This window comes from Gracilinanus agilis, chromosome 5, assembly GCF_016433145.1.
Source record: "Gracilinanus agilis isolate LMUSP501 chromosome 5, AgileGrace, whole genome shotgun sequence".
NCBI classification, from domain to species: Eukaryota; Metazoa; Chordata; class Mammalia; order Didelphimorphia; family Didelphidae; genus Gracilinanus; species Gracilinanus agilis.
In genome coordinates this window covers 293,422,125-293,442,382 of record NC_058134.1, presented here as the reverse complement: position 1 = coordinate 293,442,382, position 20,258 = coordinate 293,422,125, and the positions used below count along the sequence as shown (strand labels likewise).

The 20,258-nt window shown below is 50.4% G+C and overlaps 2 protein-coding genes across 2 annotated transcripts; one reads left to right on the top strand and one right to left on the bottom strand.

The window, feature by feature from the left end:
• The first annotated feature begins 2,710 nt into the window (after positions 1–2,710).
• Positions 2,711–9,594, top strand: LOC123249043 (trophinin associated protein). The gene is made up of 12 exons (XM_044678008.1): positions 2,711–2,873; positions 2,996–3,281; positions 3,424–3,557; positions 5,325–5,404; positions 5,831–5,883; positions 6,924–7,051; positions 7,269–7,388; positions 7,476–7,559; positions 8,143–8,469; positions 8,566–8,923; positions 9,184–9,359; positions 9,503–9,594. Exons 1-12 carry the CDS (start codon positions 2,730–2,732, stop codon positions 9,533–9,535), a joined length of 1,923 nt encoding a protein of 640 aa, XP_044533943.1. The 5' UTR covers positions 2,711–2,729; the 3' UTR covers positions 9,536–9,594.
• A 1,653-nt stretch (positions 9,595–11,247) lies between these two features.
• C1QL4 (complement C1q like 4) lies at positions 11,248–14,171 on the bottom strand. Its single transcript, XM_044679397.1, has 2 exons — positions 13,638–14,171; positions 11,248–11,427 (listed from the first exon to the last, which is right to left on the bottom strand). Exons 1-2 carry the CDS (start codon positions 14,169–14,171, stop codon positions 11,248–11,250), a joined length of 714 nt encoding a protein of 237 aa, XP_044535332.1.
• Between the last annotated feature and the right edge of the window lie 6,087 nt (positions 14,172–20,258).

Genomic DNA, 20,258 nt, shown 5'->3' with positions numbered 1-20,258 from the left:
TTCAATAAACCTCTAAGATCTATACATTTTTACAAATGTGACCTGTGTCTTTCTCCTCTCCTGGTGGTTAATTTATTTAAAATCACTCACTTAAAGGGAAATTGCCAATAAATGTAAAAAAGTAACATGACTAGGAGAATCTAATCAATCTTCTTCAGTTACTTTCTATTGACCCTAAAGGTGACCTTGACTCATGTAAGAAAAGGGTAGGACACCAAAATAAACCTCTGGTCTTTGCTATAATCTCAGAGCCATGGTACCCATCCCTTTTCTCTAAGCAGGGTAACTCATCTCTTGGACAGTTTAACTTATTTTTCCCACCCTGAAGGAAGGACATGTCATTCAGTGCTTCTTATTCTCACCATCAAGAAGCAGACTAATCTCTTCATCCCTTTCCTCCTTCACTGTTCTTACTTGTCTTCTGGCAAGATTTAATCAACTCTGAAACTCACTCCTCCTGAGTATTCCTTGGCCTTGGGACCCCACTCCCCCTCAGATTGGAAAGGCTAGAGCAGGGGTCGGCAACGTATGGCTCTCGAGCCATATCTGGCTCCACCTCCTGATGAGCCAGTCCGGGCAGAGCCCCAGGATGTGCCCCAGGAGGCCCATCAGCCCCTGCCCCATATTCCAGCGCCTTTCGCCTCCATCCTCCTCCTTCCGAAGGAGTTTATGGCCAAAACAGTTACCAACCGTTATAGAGTGTAGACAATAAAGGGCTCCCCCTAATTAAGGAAGAATCCCAGTGTGGGCACCTCATTATCTCCTCCTAGGGGTAACCCTCTTCCCAACCTCCTTTTCAGCTTCTTTTTGTTTATCTTCCCCCCACTAAATTGTGAGTTCCTTGAGGGCACAGATGGTCTTTCATCTTTCTTTGGCCCTAAGTAGGCACTGAATAAAATTTGATTGACTGATTCTCCAAGGAAGAGTCAGTCTTTCTGCAGAGCCTCAGCTGCCCTTTCCCCTGCAACTCTCAACCTTTTTCTCCCTGAGGTTGTAAAGCTCTGAAATTATCCTGTTTTTTCAGACAGCAGGCTCAACCCAATGGAACTACCACTCATTCATTCAACAAACACGAGTACATATTATGTATCTAGATAAGTGCTATTGAGTGATGTGTGAGGCAGTTTTACAAGAAATATGATTCTTAATTTCACAAGAGTTATGGTCTAGTAGTGGAAATAAAACGGGGACAGAAATAGCTATTTGTAATAAATACCATGAATGCTGGTATCTTATGGCAAAGTGGAAAAAGTGCCAGGCCTTTAGTCAGGAAGACCTGAATTCAAATCTGATCCAGTACAGAATTGCTGTGGGACCCTGGGCAATTCACTTAACCCTGTTTGCCTCGGTTTCTTCATCTGTAAAATGAGTTGGAGAAGGAAATAGCAAATCATTTCAGTTCTTTGCCAAGGAAACACCAAATGGGGTCACAAAGAGTAGGCTTCAACTGAAAACCCAGAACATACTCGGGACAATACAGCTATCTCGTCCTCTCTCCTAGAGAGGATTAAGGTAGTCTCACAAATTCTTTTTCCCTTTGTGGAAAACTGGTTTTCTAGAACTCACAGAAATGGGGCGTGGGGTGGGAAACTGCATTGCAAATGCAACCACCATAGCTCTAATTCAAAATAGCATGTGGTGAGTATAAGATAATTTCGAACAAGCTGGGAAGCCCAGAAAAGGCTAAGTTAAACCTAAGTTAGGATTTTAATGGGAAGTGATAAGAGGATAAAAAGAGTTCCTGAGGGAGAAACCGTTGATGGAAGGTCAGGTGTCCATGCTCACATCCCTAAAAACCGGTATGGGGCTGGTACGAGATGGTACCTTTACTATTTCCCATTGAGGAAACCGGGGGTTTAGACAGTTCCCATAATGAGTTAAGTAGCGGAGGCAAAGTAAGTCCAAGTATTTGGACCGAATCTTCTTCCATATCATGAAACTTCTCAATAAAGACAGATACAACATAGACTTTATTCAGTAAACAATAGGGAGCCATTGAATACTTCGGGGCGGGATAGTGACCAATTAGGGTGGTGCACACATGCCCGCGACCCACAAAGGGGTCTCACTCACCCATTCCCCCATTCTCAACTTCTCAGCCCAGAAGCCCGCTGGGGACATTTCAAAATGGCTCCAAAGATGACGTCAGCGAAGGCTGTGGTCACGCGGTAAAGTTTAGGTGGAACCTTTGCACCTCACCCTCCTCCCCGGGTTCATCCTCTTCCCGGCCGCGGGATCTCGAGGGACTTACCCCTACCTCCTTCTTCCCACCGCGACTCCCTGCCCAGGCAGCTCCTTCTCCTCCCCTTCTGCCACCCCAGGTTCTGAGCCATCGGGATGCCACCGCAGTGGAAACCGCCCATCCTCTCTGGGTGAGGAGGGGAAGGGAAGAGAGAAAGAGCGACGGAGAGAGGAGGCGCGAGGCCAGGGCCAGCAGGGAGAGAGCCCCACCTCTTTCCACGCCCACCGACCAGACCCCACCCACTCGCTGTGGATTGGACGGCGGGGTTGCTCCGCACGAGTGAGCGGACAGGCCAATCAGAAGCTTTGAATGAGTATTTTACAAACTGAAGAAGTGGCTACTCTAGTTAGCGGCTGGGCTGGGAGGGTCCGGCAGCCACTCTTCCGTGCGGGGCTTGGGGAATCGGCTCGTGGGTCGTGTGTTGGAGAGGGAAGGAGGGCACCAGAAGACCAGAAGAAGGCCGTCACCTTGGTCTCTGCCTCACGAGATGACTACCAGCAAGGCTTTGATGGACACTCCCCTGCAAACTACCTTTTCCACCCCCAGCAGGATTCCCGTGCTGGCCCGGAAATGCCTGCTTCTCTCTGCTGGGAGGTCCCAAGCCTCGGACCAGGAGAACCGGGATCCCAAGGTGAGCGTGAGCCAGGCTGGTCTTCTGGGGGCTGGGGAAGAATGGAGGTGCAGAGAGTTTACAACCTCTTCCCTCTGCTCGTGCCGCAGCCCAGATTTTTCTTCTTCTCTCTTTGCCTCTAGGGGATGATGCAGAAGAAGTTTGGTGCCCCGCTTCCCCAGAGAGGCCTAATCTGCCCCAGGCACAAGCTGAGACCGCAGACTCTAAGCCCGAAGGGAACCCCCAGACCCCGGACCCCCCTGGAGGAAATTAGCCCATGCTTTATGAGACAAAATGGGGAGGTGGATCCCCCACCTAGGTCAGGTACTGCTTTGAGGTCTGGAAAGAAAACGTTCTTATCTGTTGACCACTGCTTAGACGGAAAAGAACCGGCCACAGCGAGATGGACTGGGAGAGAGGCAAGACTGAGTAAGTGCTTTGAGGTTCCTTTGAGCTCTGTACTCGAGCACCCCCAAGATGGTCGTGTAGGACTAGGACCACCCAGAGGCAAGGCACTTCTTCCCCCATACCTATCCACTGTCACCCCTTTCTTTCACGTTTCTTTCTTCAGTGGACCCTGGAGATTTGGTTACCAGGCTGTCAGGTGTGGAGGTGACAAGCAGTGGTCAGGGCTGCCAGGCTGGAATGGCACAAAGAGTGAGGATTCAGGAAAACAACCAAAAAGGTGCTTCTTGTGAGGCACAGGTGAGTGGAAGTAATAAGGTTGGGGGGGATAAGTAATGTAGGAGGAAGAAAAAGACCCTTAGCTTTGTGAATACCTGTTGCTTCTGTTTTTTAAAGATTCCCTCTAGAGTCCCTAAGACCTCTACCGACACAATGGATTCTGGCCAGTTTTCTGGACTTTCATAGCTGAAATAGTCAAGGCCTCTGGGCCAGATAGTACATTACCTGATAGCTCAAGAATTAATTCAGGTCTCAGTCTCTAGAGCAGGGGTTCTTAACTGTTTTCTATATCACAGATCTCCTTGGCAGTCTAGTGAAGCTTTAAAATGTATAAAATAAGAGGGGAGGGTGACAACATGAATCACGTAACCTTGGAAAACTTAAATGTAGATTTGTTACTGGAATAAAATAATTAAAAAATACACAGGATTACAAATTAAACCGGTTCTATTGAAATAAAAATGTCATTTTCCCCCATCTAAATTCATGGATCCTCCCCCCCCCCCCGAAATCCCAGTGAACTTAGTCTATGGATCCCAAATTAAGAACCCCTACTCTAGAGCCTTAATAGGCACTCAATATTAGAATCTGGTTCCATTCAATGTGTATTAAACATCGACTATGTTGGGGTGGAGGGGGGAAGCAGCTAGGTGGCATAATAGAAGAGCAGATCTGAAGTGAGGAAAACTATCTTCCTAAGTTCAGCTTTTGCTAGTACTAAGCTGCTATCTTAGTCCATCTTCCTAAGTTCAAATCTGGCCTTGGACACTTCCTAGCTGTGTGACCCTGGGCAAGTCACTTAACTCCTCATCTGTAAAATGAACTGGAGAAGGAAATGGTAAACCATTCTAATATCTTTGCCAAGAAAATCCTAAATGGGGTCATGAAGAATCTGGCACAAGTGAAATGACTGACAACAACAACACGTTCAAGGGGCTATACTAGACCCTGGGAATGGAAGAAGTAGTCAGTAGGATGAAGTAAGGTCATCCCTGGCTCTGTAGACATAGGGAACAGCTAGGTCTCAAGGAGATGCAGATCATCTGAAGTAGGGGTGGTGGTAAAGAGCATAGGACTATATAGTCTATCTTTACATGAAATGTCCTCCTTCCTCAGAGGTGCCTTTCTTTAAAAACCCTTACCTTAATTGTGCGTCAGCTACGGGGGGTTCGGGGGGGTTTGGGGAGAGGGAAAGAACATGAAACATGTAACTATGGGAAAATATTCAAAATAAAAATATAATCTAGTAAAAAAAAAAAAAAACCTTTACCTTCCACTTTAGGCTCAGTCCTGTGTATTGGTTCCAAGGCAGAAGAATCCTAAAGACTGGACAGTTGGGGTTAAGTGACTTGCCCAGGGTCACACAGTTAGGAAGAATCTGAGACCAGATTTGAATCCAGGAAGTTCTGGTTCAAAGTGGCCTCAGACACTTCCTAGCTGGGTGACCCTGAGTAAGTCACTTGACCCCCATCATCTAGACCTCATAACTCTTCTGCCTTAGAACCAATATGCGCGATTGATTCTAAGACAGAAGGTAAGGGATTTTTTAAAAAAGGCAAACCTCTTCTACCTTATCTCTACCTTTTACTTGCCTCAAAGCCCACCCTTGAGATGAAGCACATTTTCATTTTTTTTTTGCATTCTCAGCACTTCGAACATAGTAAAGACTTTGTAAATGTTGGATCGTCGTGCTGGAAAGAATGAGTGTGAGATGGCAGTTTGGAATTTGAGGAGAGGCTTAGAGGTAGATGGTAGATTGGGCTCTCAGCCCGGATTGTTCTACTTTAGGTCCAGACCGTAGGACGTCATACCAAATCTTCAGTCTTCCGTAGTCATCAAGAGTCAACAGAAAGAAATGTCATCAGCCAGTAAGTAGGTGGAGGGGGGGGGGCCCGCTCTGGAGGGGTTTGTTCCATAATAACAGTAACAGGGGCTAAGTAGTTATTGTACCTCACTTGAAGGAGATGACCCCGTATATTCCTCCATTCTTCCACTGTGACTCTGCCCATGGCCTTAACACTCAAATAATCAGAGGCCCTTGGGGAAAGGGGATGGGGATTAAGAGTCCAGAAGAGGGTGACCAAGCTTTCATTATGTGGTCAGCTTCCTCTGATCCTTCCTGGCCTTCCAGAATGGGGCTAACCCAAGTCTAACTGATGTATCACCAGAAATTCCCACTATTCCAGTGGCCCCAGGGAGCCTCAGACTCCGTTGATAGTTGTACTTAACAGGAGGATAGGCCTGAGTGACAAGGGTGGGCAATTATTCAACACTCTTGTTCTCTCTGACATCAGGACCCAGGTGAGCAGTGACTCAGGACAGCCCTGGGCAAGAACAAATTTACCAGGTGAGGTAAAAGTGAGATAACTAATTACAAGGGTAAAGTGGAAATGTCAAAGCTTGGAGCCAGGAGGTATAAACAAAATGGTACCTGATCATGGCGATGCCTTTCTCTAGTTAACATTCTTTCTGTCCCTCAAGCTCAGCTTTCCACGTGTGTCATCTGAAAGTCTCCTGCCCCACTAAGCGGAGTGTGATGATCACTGCCACTCACCTCCCTACCCCTCAGGACATTAAAGGTCCGCAAATTAGTAAGCTGCTTCTGAAAATTTGCCAATACCAACTCTAGAATGGCTTTACGTGTTGTTCAATCTTGTCTGATTCTTTGTGACCCCATTTGTGATTTTCTTGGAAAAGATACTGGACTGCTGTGCCATTTCCTTCTTCAACTCATTTTATAGATAAGGAAACTGAGGCCAACAGGGTTAATTTACTTGGCCAGGGTCACACAATGTTTAAGGCCAAATTAGAACTTGGGAAGAGGAGTCTTCATAATGCTAGGCCTGGTGCTCTATCCACTTAGCTTTAACACAGGTATACATTAAATACCAGTTCCAATCCCATTAGCGTTTATTAAGTATTTAGTATGTGCAAAGCACTATACTAGTTCCCTGGGATGTGAGGGGGTGGGGCTGGGGAGGGGGATGAAAAGACAAAATGAAAAATAGTCCCTACTCTCAAGAAGCTTCTATTCAGCTGGTTAAATCAACATTTTCATCTCACAGTGTTGGTGCTCGACAAATATTTGTTGAATCAGTTAATCCTCTGATCGTGCTGTTCCCTATGGCTGAATGCCCTCCCTGAATGTCTCACTCCTCCTTTAAGACGCCCCGCTCTACTAGGGCCTTCCCTGATTCTCTAGGCCCTGGCCAGAAGAGATTCCTTTATCAGGCGTGACAGCACTTTGTCCCCCTCAGTGAGACCTCCTTCTCTTTTGTGTGCACATCCTAACTTATCTTGCTTTTATTTGCTTTTACCTCTTTGGGATCTGGCACTACTGTACATGGCATATAATGAATGTTTGAATGTGTGTCGTTCTTTACCTAGCACACCAGCCCCCAGGAGAGCCGGTCATCCCTGCCCTCCCTGCCAACTGTTCCCAAAGTGGACAAGAAGCCCCCAATCTGGCTCAGCAGGTGCCGTGGAAAGGAGCACATGAAGCCCCTCTCCCTGCGGTGAGATGGGGAGCCCAGGGAGGATACCGGGGAGTGGAGGAGATAAGAGTAGGTCAGGCAGGGTAGTATCAGCACATCCACACGATCCTTCTCTGCCCCAACTTTCTAGCTCTGCTGGAGGCTAGAGGAAATTCTTTCATATTTACCTCTCACCTCTCTGGGCTCAGCAAGGTAAATGGGTATTTTCTGTCTCATTTTCTTCATTCTTCCCCTGTAGGATAGTCCTGGCTTCCCTCAGACCCCTTCTCCTCTCAGTCACTTCACTCCTGGCCACGGGGGCCGTGCCTCACCCTTTGGACTGGCCAGTCGTGTACCTGTTGCTCATCCACCAGCTATGGTTTGTACATATTTGGGGTTAGGATGAAGGAAAGAAGTCCTCCAAGCATGAGTAGCAAGTTATCACCACCCTCTGATTTCTCCATAGGCCTCCTACTCTGTGCTACGAAGTTTGGCGGTCTTCTCCAGGACTCCTCAGGCCACCCCTGCTCCGACCCCCAGAGTTCAGCAGGTAAGAGACCAGACAGACTGAAGACCAAGAAGCAGCGGTACCTGGAGGGTTTGGCATCCTTCCCTGCCTTTGTTCTAAGTCTTCCAAGAGTGTTGGGGGCAGTGTGCTGCTGTCTCCCTGGTCAGGGGTGGTAGACAGGCTCTACAGTTTTGTCTCAGGGAGCCTGCTTTGTCCAGGGTCAGTAGTGGTGGGTGACCGCAGGTGGGGGTTGTTTCTAACACAAAGTCCAGCCTCTTTCTGGTTCTGTGGGTTTATTCCAAAGGCATGCTTCCTAGTTTTCTCAGCTGTACTTAGCAAAATTCTATTTAAAGTACCTTCCAACTTTTCCCTATGAGAAGCAAATCTTGGGGATCCTATTTTGCCCTCTGTCCCCTAACCCGTATTTCATTTTCCTAGTGAAGTCAATATTGGGGGACAAAGAGGATCTCGGGGAGAGCTATTAGGAAGCTTTTTGGCTCAGAGAAATGTGCTCCCCTCCTCTGACCCCTTTTGGCAGAGGACCCTGGCATCTTCCTAGTAAGTTCTGAGGGTTGAAAAGGTCCGACGTGCCAGCTTGGCTTTCCAATTGTACCTTTCCCCCTAGGAGCAGATTGTTGTCAAACAATTATATGAAGAGAGCTGGGCAAGTGTGGAGAGGGAGCCTGAGAAACCCTCCCCCACAGCTCCTCTCAACAGCATGGCCTTGGAGCTGAGCAGACCCAAGGTGGGGTCTGGGGATGTAGAGGGAATGACTCCATCCAACTCGATGTCCCCGGAACTGAGCAAACCAAAGCTGAACCCCACAGATGTCGGGGTAGCAGCCACATCCAACAAGATGTCCCCGGAACCAACGAGAAACAAAGTGGGCCTTAGAGATGTTGGGGTAGCAGTCTCATCCCACAGGATGTCCCTGGAGCTGAGCAAACATGAGGTGGGTCCCACAGACATAAGGGTGGCAGCCTATTCCTTCTGGAGTTTGTCCCAGAGGCTGAGAGGTCTCATGACTGCCTATATGTCTTACTTACAGCGTATCAGTATCTTGAAGCAGCTGTTGCAACAGGAGGTAGAAGGGCTGGCTGCCATAGAAGATAGCCACCAGAGTGCCATGTCTCCCCTTAAAATGGTGGAGCCCAAACTGGCGATGATTCCGTGCACCATGGAACCCTCAGACCATGGTTCTGAACTTCCCAACCTCCAGGGAACTAAGCAGCACCCTGATGTTGGGGAACCCATCTCCCCTAGAGGCCCAGGCATTGGAGAAGTCATACAGCAACCTAACCACAGTGTGTGCGCCCCAGCTTCCACCACCTTTTTTCAGTGCCCACTCTGTGGCAGTATTCCCCTCCAGTCCCTTGGTTCCCTGAGGAGTCCCATGGGCACAATAGGTAAGGAACCAGACATAAGGCGTTCAGGTAGGCAAAAGAAGTTTCCCCTGGATTCTTAGACTGGAGTCCTTCCCTTGAACAAGAGGGTGTCCTGGGGCAAATTTCCCTGCTTTTCCATCTGTATCCTGCCTCAGCCTAGTCCACTCTACATGTGGGGAATGTTAAGCTAGAATCTGGGCCATCTTGCTCGTGGCCACCTTTGCCTTCAGAATGAAAAGTTAAAAAGATCTCTTTTTTCCTCCATGCTCCCCTGCCCCCAGGTCCTGCTGTTTTAGCCCTATGTCAGCAATTAAACGCATGGCTGGAAGCCATCAGACTCCTCTACGAAGGCTGCCTGGATGATGAGTGTGCCTTCTATACGGGACGAGGCATTCCGGGCCCCCAGAGGATCTGTAAAGATCCCGTGGCCACGTGGCTGGAGAGGCAGGAAGCCATGGTAAGCCTTCGCAGGCAGTGGTGGAAGGTGGACTCGTCTAATGCCACAGGCCCAGCGAAAGTCTGGTTGGAGTAGAGATGGAGTGAGGAAGTTGGCCCCGAGTTCAGGAGGTGTCGGACTAACAAGCTCTCTTCTCTTTTCAGGATTTTGTTCCAATCTCTGCTCCAGCTCTCTAGGACCATGCCAAACCTCCCCATGGTTCATTTTTATTTATTACACACACACACACACACACACACACACACACACACACACACACACACACAATTTTTTTTAATCTTTCAATAAAATTTCATGCTCAGAGTTGTACCTTTTTTCCTTCTTTTTAAGTCAGAAAGAAGAGTATTTTTGAGGTTGGGACTTCCTGACAAAAAAAGCCTAAAGTAGCTTTAGGCTGTTGCTGTGTCAGTCATCCACGAGATGGCACTATCAACCCTCTCAAAAGACCTTTGTACTTCTTTCTCTGGCTTCCCCCCAACCCTGAAGGGATGATTTTTCTGTAGGTCAGAGGCAGTTTCAGGGTCTCTGGTCTCATTTAAATTATCCGCACATCTAGATGTCAATGGTGATCTTACTGGGAGCAAAGACCCTCTTTCCAAACCCCATGTACCACCCCCACCATCTCTCCTTTCATTCGACTTTCCTTCAATGTTAATTGGGTAAGTAGAGACACTGGCCTTGAGAGCAAGGGTTCTTAACTTTTTTAGGTGTCATCGACCTCTCCGGAATGCTGGCAGTAAAGCCTATGGGCCCCTTCTCAGAATAAAGTTTTTAAGATTCATAAAACACATAGGATTACAAAGGAAACCAATTCTATTTAAGTAAAATATAATTTCTCCCCATTGAAGTTCATGAACTCTTTGGGAGTCCATGGACTCCAGGTTAAGCACCCCTATTCTGGAGGAAGAACCTGGGATCACATCCTGTTCACTCCCAAGTCAAATGCTCTCTAACATAGGGCCTCCATAGGGTTCAGCTGACCCACACATCCACCAATCTATTCCGTGCCAGAGCCTAGGTATCTCCTGGACTCAATATTTCCCCTGAGGTTCCATCCTTTTTCATCCCATAACCTTGTGCCCATTTCCCTAAATTGGTTTGGACTCAGTTAAGTAGGGGTGTTTAGAGAGGTAGCTTTCTTTTCACTGTTCCTTCTCAGTCCAAGTCACACTCAGCTATGCATGTCCCAAACCTTATTTTATTAGAAGAGAGAACAGTAACTGTAACCCTGGGGCTCAGTCCAATTGTGGGATATAGTAGGGATGGGGCCACACAATTTGGGTTTAAAATGCCAGAAAATAATTTCCTGCTCCTTCAATTCACTGACCAAAGCTGGATTCAGTTGCATAAGGACTGAAGTGCAGCTCTCCGCAGCTTCTACCTTCTGGAGATGGGGGAATGGGTAGACAGGAGGGAGAAGACCAGCATCCCAGCCCAAGACCCGTAGCTCCATCTTTGGAACACTTCATAGAATCCAGATCAGCTCTGGATTCCCTTCCCTGCCTCCAGATGCTGGTGCCCAGTAGCTGGTGGTTACTGATTGTATATCACTACCTCCTTCTCTGCCTGTCCTTCCTTTCTTTGGGGAAAATCAGGCTCCAAACCCTTGCCCTCCCTTCCAAGGTAGGGCCAAAGCATCTCTAGGACCCTTATGGTCTCCTACCTCTGAGCTGCAATACTCCAGTCTACCTTTCTTCCAAGAGGATTACTCCCCACATTATGCCACTCTGCCACCCCAAGGCTTAGTTGGTCCCCTAGAAGCTTTCTTTCAGTCTGTTGGTTGATGTCTGGAGTTAGGAGAAGCAGGGACTCGTGACCTGGCAGTCTAATTAAGCAAAAGGAATAAGATATGGGCAAGGAACGGCTGAGGGTGGGGTCGGGAGAGGGCTCAGTCCGGGTAGATGATGAAGCCAGAGAAGGTGCTGTACTTGTTGGTGTTCCCCCCGTGGACCTTGCCGCCATCCAGCTTAATGAACACCTCGTCCCCCACGTCCAGATGCAGGATGACGCTGTTGCTGGCATAGTCGTAGTTCTGGTCTGCATCCTGGGCGATGGCACTGGCTCGGACCTGGGGTAAGGGGACCGATGTCGAGGACAACCTCAGAAGTCCGAGTTCCTGGCACCTGGCCCCCCCCTCCCCCTCAGTTGGCAGCCTGAGGGGGTCTCAGATTCTTCCTGTGGACCCCTGGGGACTCGGGCCCAGGCCTTATCTCTCTCCCATTCCTACTCCCCAAAGCTAACCACCCTGGGGACCCGGGCACAACCTCATAAGTCCCCAGGCAGGGGCACTGCGGTATCCGATTGGGTTGGCTGGCTCCCTTCCCTGCAACTTATCATAATATGTCAAGGCCCTTCCCTTGAGCGAATTGAGCTGAGGGCCCAGGGATCGAGAAGTTCGGGCTTCAGGTCTCTAACCAGCACTCCCTTCGCTTGGACCAGGCAGGGAAGATTATGCACCACCTGCCCCATAACCTGGAATTTAGGGTTAGAGCTCTGTGAGTTTAGGCTGAGGCTTGCCCTAGCTGCCATCACACCTCAAATCTTGGATTGTCAACCACTCCTCCCTTTCCCATCCCATCCCCCCCCCTCCCGTCCCCCCCAGCATTTCTTTTCCAGTCCCGCAGGGGCTGGTTATTAACGCATTAATTATTCATTATTATTCTAATCACTATTTACCATCCCCTGGGCCGCAGCCTGGGAGCCATCCGCCCAGAATACAGAGTGGGCACCGCCCCAGCCACACACACACACTTTTCCTCAGTGGAAGGGACTGGAAGCCCAGGGGAAGAGGGAGACCCAAAGAAACAGAGGCCAGTCGGTGTGAATGGACTGACAGACACATGGGCAGCAGGACAGACCCCAGACAAACAGACACTGAGACAGAAGCGCACGGCCACAGAACTGACTATGCAGACAGTGGGTCAGGAATATGCGTGGACAGAGACGGGAAGACAGGAGCAGGCAAAGCAGACTTGAGGACCCCAAACCCAGGAGTCAGGGCACCTCTGCCAGAATGCTTCGGAGCCACAATCTCCCTTCACTGGGCCCTGTATTTAAAGGGGGACACATCGAAATCCTCTCCCATCCACAGGAGCCAGTTTGGTGTAGGGAGCTTCTCGACTTGCTCCCACAACCGAAGCGCGGGGCTCTCCTACCCTCTCTAGCTCAGGACTCCCTTAGCTATATACACTGGGAGTGCTGCACTTCCTAGTCCTTGACCGTTGTCCCCAGTGGAATTCTGGACAAAAGGAATCTGAGTTCCGGTTCCCCCAAATCAAAGGCGGCAGCAGCCACAGGTACTGGCCACCAGAGTCCTTCCCACACCTCCTCTGCCCTTTTCGGACTCACCCCCTTTGCGGGAACCACGTAATACCGGGGTTCGAGCGGATCTGGGCGAGTTCCAACAGGTGCAGGTGTGTTTGGGGACTATTCGGAAGCGTTGGAACCTGAGGGATACGGGGTTAGTCAGAACCTCAGCCCTCCATACTGCTGGGTTCTTAAGATCGGGGCGCTGCTCAGCAAATCTCTCTCCTTCATTCCTGTTATTCTTCCTCCGAAACTCATTCCCTTGCCACCTCCTAGCCTCCGTACTCCTATCCCACCTCGGCGGCAGCCTCTGGGAAGCTCGAAGTGGCAGTTAAGAAAAGGACCAGACCGCTGGCCTCGGCGGTTCTGGCAAAAAGGACCGGGACGGGGGGCGGAGGTGGAGGGAAATAGTTGTTTGTGTTTGAAGACTAAACAAACAACTCTTTTCTTCGGAATCAGAGCAGAATCTGGTCCGAGCTGCAAACAGGCGCCCACCCGCCTGCCAGCAGACTTCAGTGGGAACTCTAGAGGAGAGCAGGGTCAGGAGCTGGGAGCTGTAACTGAGGAGACTCCGAAGGGATGCCGGTAGAAGGGAACCCAGGGAGTTTTGAGTAAGCAAAGACAGTGAAGTACTGGAGTCTGCAGGGACCGCCAGAAGGACGTAGGGTCTCGGGGGTCGGAAGAAAGGGGGAGGGAAGGAGCCCTTATGAGGGGAAAGGACCGGCCCAAAGTCGGGGAAAGCAGAAACTGGATCGGGCAGAGAGACTACGGGTGGAGGGCCCTTCTGTTCTGCCTGAGACCCCAATCCAAGGCCTCGGGCTCGGGGATGGGGAGAACAAGTGGCTGGGGAGTCTCAACTGGGGAGATTGGGAGTGTCCCTCCTAAGGAGGAGCTCAAGCTAGGATAGTGGAAATGGGGAAGGGACAGGCAGGTCAGAGATATTGGGCAGTTGATTGGGGCCGGGTCCCTCACCTGCCCGTTCTTCATCAGATCTGCCCACATGCTGGTGCCGTCGCCGCCGCGCATCAGCACGTGGTAGGCAAAGAAGTACACACCCGGCATGGGACAGGTGAACTTGCCACTGGCCGCCTCGTAAGCGTTGCCTACGTTGGTCACCACATCGTCGAAGCGCAGCACCTCATAGCCCTCATGAGGCCGACGCAGCCCAGCGTAGAAGGCGATCCGGGGAGAGTAGGGGGCAGGCACGGCTCCTCCAGGGCCTGGGCCTGGGGGACCTGGGGGGCCTTGTCTGCCTGGCTCTCCCGGGGGACCCCTCGGTCCCTGTGGCCCCGGAGGTCCTCGCAGCCCAGCTTTGCCCCTCCGGCCAGGCTCGCCTTTGGCTGATGGGGGAAAGGGAGGCACCGAAGCAGGGGACCCGTCGGGATCTGGGCCGCGGGGCCCGTGCGGGTCGCAGACCATGCGACAGCGGCCCAGCATCTCGTAGTGCGCGGGCCCGCGGGAGCTGTGCACGAGCAGCGGGATGGCCACAAGTAGCAGCAGCACCATGGCCACCCCGACGGCCGCGCCCACCACCCGCTTGCGGCGGCTCAGGCGGGATGCGGCCAGGGCCAAGAGGTCCTCCTCGCTCTTGGGCGCAATGGTTGCGGTGGCAGCTACCCCGGATTCTCCTCAAGCCCGGGACTCAGCTACCGGGGCTGGGCTGGACCTACCCCTACCCGACGGTTTTGTCTGATCCCCCTGCCCCTGCGGGACCGGCTGCAGCGGCTCGGGCCCCGGGAGTGTCTCTCAAAGCAGCTGCGAAGCGGCTCGGTACCGGGGCAGCCCCCGACGGCTCGGCACCCACGGATATAGGGACCCTCTGTTCTCAATTCGCCCCGACTACTCGGCACTCACGGATCCCAGATGCCTGGGTCACTGGTTCCTCGAACCACGATGGATTGCTCACGATTCCTGGACTTCTGGGTTCCCGATTCCCTTGACGGTTCGGTCCCAGCCCGGCTGGGGGCTGCTCCCCGCAGGCCGGGCTCCCCGGGCTCTGCGCTTCGGGAGGCACGGCCCCGATTCGAACTCTTCATAGGGCTCAGCTGTCTGGCCTTGGGCTGGTGCTGACCCCACTCGGGCCCTAGCCCTGACAGCGGCCCCCGTCCCGCTCTTCTCTCTCTCACTCTCTTTCTCCTTCTGGCTCTCTCCCTCCCTCCCACTCTCCTGGGGTGGCTGAGCGGGTTGTGTGAGCAGCCGCGCGGCGGGAGCCGCTATAAGCGGCCGGAGGCGGAGCGACCCCTGCAGCTGAGAGCGGGGAGGGCGGGGGCGGGGCGGAGAACTGGCCCTCCCCTTAGGTCTTTTTCTCTCTTTTCTTACCCCAGGAAATAGCTCTAAGGGGAGGCCCACTTACCCCGTCACCCCTACTACGGGGTCGGGGCTCCACCGAAAGGTAGCCAAGAGGACCGAGACAGAAGCTAGAAGCCGTGTGAAATTTGAAAAAGGCAGTGATGCCGAGATATGTGGACAGAAACACCAGAAAAGAGAGGCAGATCCATGAGAGACTTGGTGGGGAGACAGAAAGGGGAGAAAAAGACAATGGAGGGGGCAAAAAAAAATGAGAAAGAAAAAGAAGACGTTGTCCCCACGATGCCTGGCTCTGTGCTAACCCAGGGCAGGTGCTCGACATGTACTTGTTGAAATGCGTTGAGAAAAGGCAACAGACAGACAGACAGACAGAGTATAAAGCAGGCAGAGAGGCAGAGAAGAAACAAACAACCAGGTAATAAAGGACAAACAGATACGGATGCAGAGACAGAGACAAAGAACCAGGGAGATCCCCAAAGAAAGCAGCGAGAGAAACGCAGAGAGGTAGAGACAGAGATAGAGTGGGAGAGACAAGGAGCGGAGACAGGTTGACAGATCTAGAGAAATGTAAATGGCGAGCTGCACAGAGACACCCAGGTCCGTGTACGGACTCCAATGTGACATATCAACTCTCTGCGAAGGGAAGAGAGCGAATGGGACTGCGTGTGAGAGTCTGTCTGAGTGAGTGAAGAGGTCTTTCTCTGTGTCTGACTTATGCGTCTGTGCCATACTCTATGTTTATGTGCCTGCGTGTGAGTTTGCATAATTGTCTGCGATTGTGTGTATGTAAATATATGGCAGTGTTTATGCATGGCTGTGCCTAGGAGTCTGGAAGTGGTTGCATTTGTATGGGACTGTAAGAGTACATGATGTCATTCGGAAATGTCTCACTGTGTGCTACTGTGTACCTGCATCTCTGTGTTACTATGAATGTCTATTCCTGTGTGAGAGTGTGGAGGGGGAGAATGTCCCTCCTTTTTATCTGTCTAGCTAGGTGTCTGCTGATTGGGACACAGAGCAGCAGGAGAAACTCGTCAGGGTTGCAGAATGGGAGAAGAACAGGATAGAAAAGGTCTGTCTTTAATCTTCTTATCTTCTTTATAAGGGCTTCGGCCAAGCCTAGTCCCACCACCCTTCTTGTCCCCAGTTCTCTTGGGCCTAGTCTCAGCAGGTGCCCCTTGCATAGTGGGATACATGCTCTACTATTAACCTGGAAAAAGGAAAATTCTTACACCTGACCCGAGTTTCTCTGTCCCCCCCCACACACACACACACACATACCCTTTATAATTGGTAGCCAGGAGAGAAACAGAAACTTGCTATGCCAAAATGTAAATTAGCCTGTAGATTTAATGTGGGCCTTTGCCCTCCCGTGGTAGTTTATGCCTTTGATTTTTGGAAAATAGTGGCAAGATGGGAGGGACTATATAGTTCCCTCCCAGATTAAGGGGTGGAAGTTCTAGAGGAAGGATATCATACCTATATTTTCTGAAGCCTCAGGATTGACAAGGGTGAGGTGTTTATAGGACAGAGAATTGAGACAGTGGCCTTGGGGAATGAGAATCGAATAATGAGAGGGAAGAAGGAACAGAGATGCTTAGGGAGCTGGCGTGAGGACACTTGATGTCAGAGGTTAGGACACAGGATTTGAATTTTTGAAGATAGGTCTGAGGCAGGATCTGGGGTGGGTCATGAGGGGGTTCACGTGTTGCTGCATCACTGGGCCTGGGTTGAACAAACAGTCAACCAAGGGGGTAAGGTTTGCAGGACAACCCGAGCTCCTTATTAGATACTGATCCTCTTGGGACAGATCTCTTTCTATCCTCTGCCTTTCCCTTAGATCAGATGGAGGAGGGAGGAGAGGTAAGGGGAGGCCTTGACAGAGGGTCAGGTGGTGGATGGAGACTGTTGGTCGTGGGAGGAAAGGGAGGAGCTGGCTCTTCACACTATAAATACAAATTTTATTCCAAGGTCTTTGTCACCATTTGTCTTGGGATGGGGGAGGCTGAGGGCCTCGACAGCCCCTTGCATGTCTAATTCCAGAGCAGATTCCCCCAGGCTGGGATGATGGATGGATCAGAGAAGAGAGAGAGCAGGTCCATGCACACACTGCCTTCCCTACCCCAGCTTCCTCTTCTTCTCTCTCTTGTCCCTGTCTCTCTCTTCTCCTTCTTCCTTTCTTCCCTTTTTCTATCTTACCTCCTGCTCCTCTCCAATTCCTGCATTCATCCCCCACCGACTAAACTGTTTCTTGGTTCTTGTCTTTCACTTCGCATTTTCTTTCTCTCTTTCTCTTTCTTCTTGGCCCCTGCTGTCACCACAGAAACTCTGCCTTGGAAACCTCGCCTTCTTCAGGCTTTCTGGTCCTTAAAGCTCTCTTCTCAGCCCCTCTTACACAAATCGTTGTTCACAAACCTCTCCCTGCTCCTCTTTCTCAGTCTCTCCTTCTCAGTGCAGACATTCTCTCACCTTCTTGCTTCTCTGGGGGTGGGGAGCCGTGCTGTTGGCTGTAGAGCTGTGGGAGCCCAGCAGGGCTGCAGCGGGGGAGGGGCATGGAGCACTGTGGAGGGAGCTAGGGGGCCTGCTCCATGAATTTATTCATGTTCTGTTGCACTTTCCCCCTCACTCTTGGAATGATGCCTCCAGCTCACCAGGCACTTCTTTCTTCCCCTGCAGCTGTCACTTGACAGGGCTAGGAGGGCCAGGGCCCAGCAGCAGACCCTGGGACAGCAAGGTTAAGAGGCTGGGTTCATAAGGGGATGAAGAGCAAGGGTGCAAAAGCAGGAGAGAGAGAGAAACAGACAGACAGACAGACAGACAGACCTTGGTGTCTGCTGATCAAGTCATCCTTGAGGCCTAGCAGGGCTAAGAGATGATTTGTAAATGGTGACCAGGAAGAATCAGGTGAGATTTGGGAAAGGGGCTTAAGAAGTGGCCCAGAAGAGAAATGAGGAGCAGGGCTGAGTCAGGAGGTCCAAGATGAGTGCTCAGGCCTCCCTATTTCAGTCCCAGCAGAGGGAAGGGGTAGAACCCCAACATTTATCCAGACCCTTTTGAATCCTGGCTCTACTTTTCATTCTAAATCTAGCCAGAACTACAGTAATTCCAATCCTTAACGTACCTCTAAATGGATTCCTAACCCTAACTCCACAGCCTTAACTTGATAACTTGAACCTCCGATGACATTCTCTCAGCCCTTACTTTAACCCTAGAATTTTCCCCAGGGCTCCAGCCAGGTGTCACACACAGTAAGACCATACTTTTGGTTAGCATATGATTAGCATATAATTTGCATGAAATATGTATCGCCTATTGTTCTCAAGAAGTTTCCATGTTAAAATTTTATGATATCTGCCTTTAAGGTCATTGTTTCTTGATTAGTCTCTGTTCCTTCCCCACCCTACTAATCTCTTAACAGAAGGTGAGGAACAAAAAACCAAAACCAAACCAAAGAATAGTAGAACAGTGTTCAAGTTTTGTGAGGGCCACCAAACTGTCCCTTGTCCTAATCTTGGAATACACAGCTCTAATTTATCCTTTCAAAACTCAAGGTAGGTAGAGAGCTGAAGGGAAAATCCAAGACACTTCAAAATAGGGAAATAGAGAAGGCAAGGAAATGGGTGGGAGGATGAGGAAAGAATAGGAACAGGAGAGAAAGCCACAGGAAAAGCAGAGGGGGCTTCAAGGGAAAAACACAGAAAAAAGGGGATGGAGAAGCAATAACATGTGAGAAGGGAATGAATCCAACTAGAAAAGGGACTAAGTAGGAAGGAGGAGAAGATGGAAGAAAGTAGCAATGGAAAGAAGAGACTGAGTTTGGTATACATGTAAAAAAAGTAAGTAGAAGGGAAGAAGGGATTCTCTAACTCCACAGGGTCAAAGATTTAATGAGAAAATCCAGAGAGAAAATAGTGGGGGAGGAGGGGAAGAGTGTGAAGGAAAGAGACTAAAACCAGGAGTATTAAAAGAAAAGGAACCAAAAGGAGTAAGGTAGAGAAAGCTAAAAGGGAGAAAGATGAAAAAGAAAGGAGAGAAATCTCTAAGGTTCAGGGCATGTGGGCCACATCCAAGGTTGGCCCAAGGCCCAAGGGAGCAAGCAGAGTTGTGTTGTCTTAGGGATACCCAAAATAGTACATCTTAAAGATTCCACAGTCACTGCCTGAGGTCTAGATAATCCTTCAGCTGGCATTGTCCCATCTACCAGTTGCATTCTCAACCCCAGGAAGAGCCTTCCTTCCTACAGATTGTCACTTCTGGAGGGGAGTTGACCTGCATCTTCAGGGTGCTTTTTGTTTCCTGAGCTGGTCAGTCCATTGGTGCCAAGCAATATCCGTTTCTTCATCAGTCACTGGGGCTTGATTCTCTCTAGCCTTTCAGCCCTTTCAAAGCAGATGAAGTAGCAGATTGTGGGTATGGAAAAGTCTAGTGGTTGCAGGGGCTTCCCATTCCCTCTAGGGAACAATTAGGTCTAAGCCAGAAAACCATTTGGGACTGGAGAAGAGAGATTTCCAACAAGCCAACTCCCTTCCCAAGGCAGTAGAGGACCCTCCCCTGTTCCTGGGTCTCATCTCTTCTTTCAACTTCTGACTCTTTCTCTTCTTAGAAATCATCCAGAGTCTCTCCTTCCCCACTCCTTACTCACTACTGACTCTCATTAATGAAATGTACAGAGTAGTAAGTCACAGACAGCTGTCAGGCCCACTGGGCTAATAGATCCCAGAACTGACAGGTGAGTGAAAGGGGGGATACTAGGAAGATAGGGCATAAATGGAAAACAGCAGCCTTGGAATGAGAAAGAGCATTTATGGGAGTTCTATTGACTTAAACTTGCCATGTTGTTCATGATCTCTGACCCCGGAAATGGAGGGGGTTGTATTAGGAGACAGAGTGTTTAGATGGAGGTGGGGTGGGTAGGGCAGACCGCAGTGAGACCAGAGGTGGACTCAACCGCCTAGAGTAGAGCAGCAACAGAGGCTGGTTCCCCTCCTGCCCTATGAGGGTTTCCGGGAATCATTCCGGGGGAGCTGTGCATCCATGCTGGGCTGGAAGCATTGGTTGAAAGGGGAACGAGATACAGACCCATTTCCTTTCCCTTCTTTAATCTCCACCTGGTCGGAAGGCTGCAGGGATCTGGCCTATCTGCTGCTCATCTATAACCCCGACCCCAGCCCTGTTCTGGTCCTGGTCCCGACACAGACTCTTGACTCCCCAGGCTCTCTTCACTAGGCAGGCTCCCCCCATCCTCCATCCATCCCTGTCAGCTGGGCGGCTCAGAGCCCCAGGGCC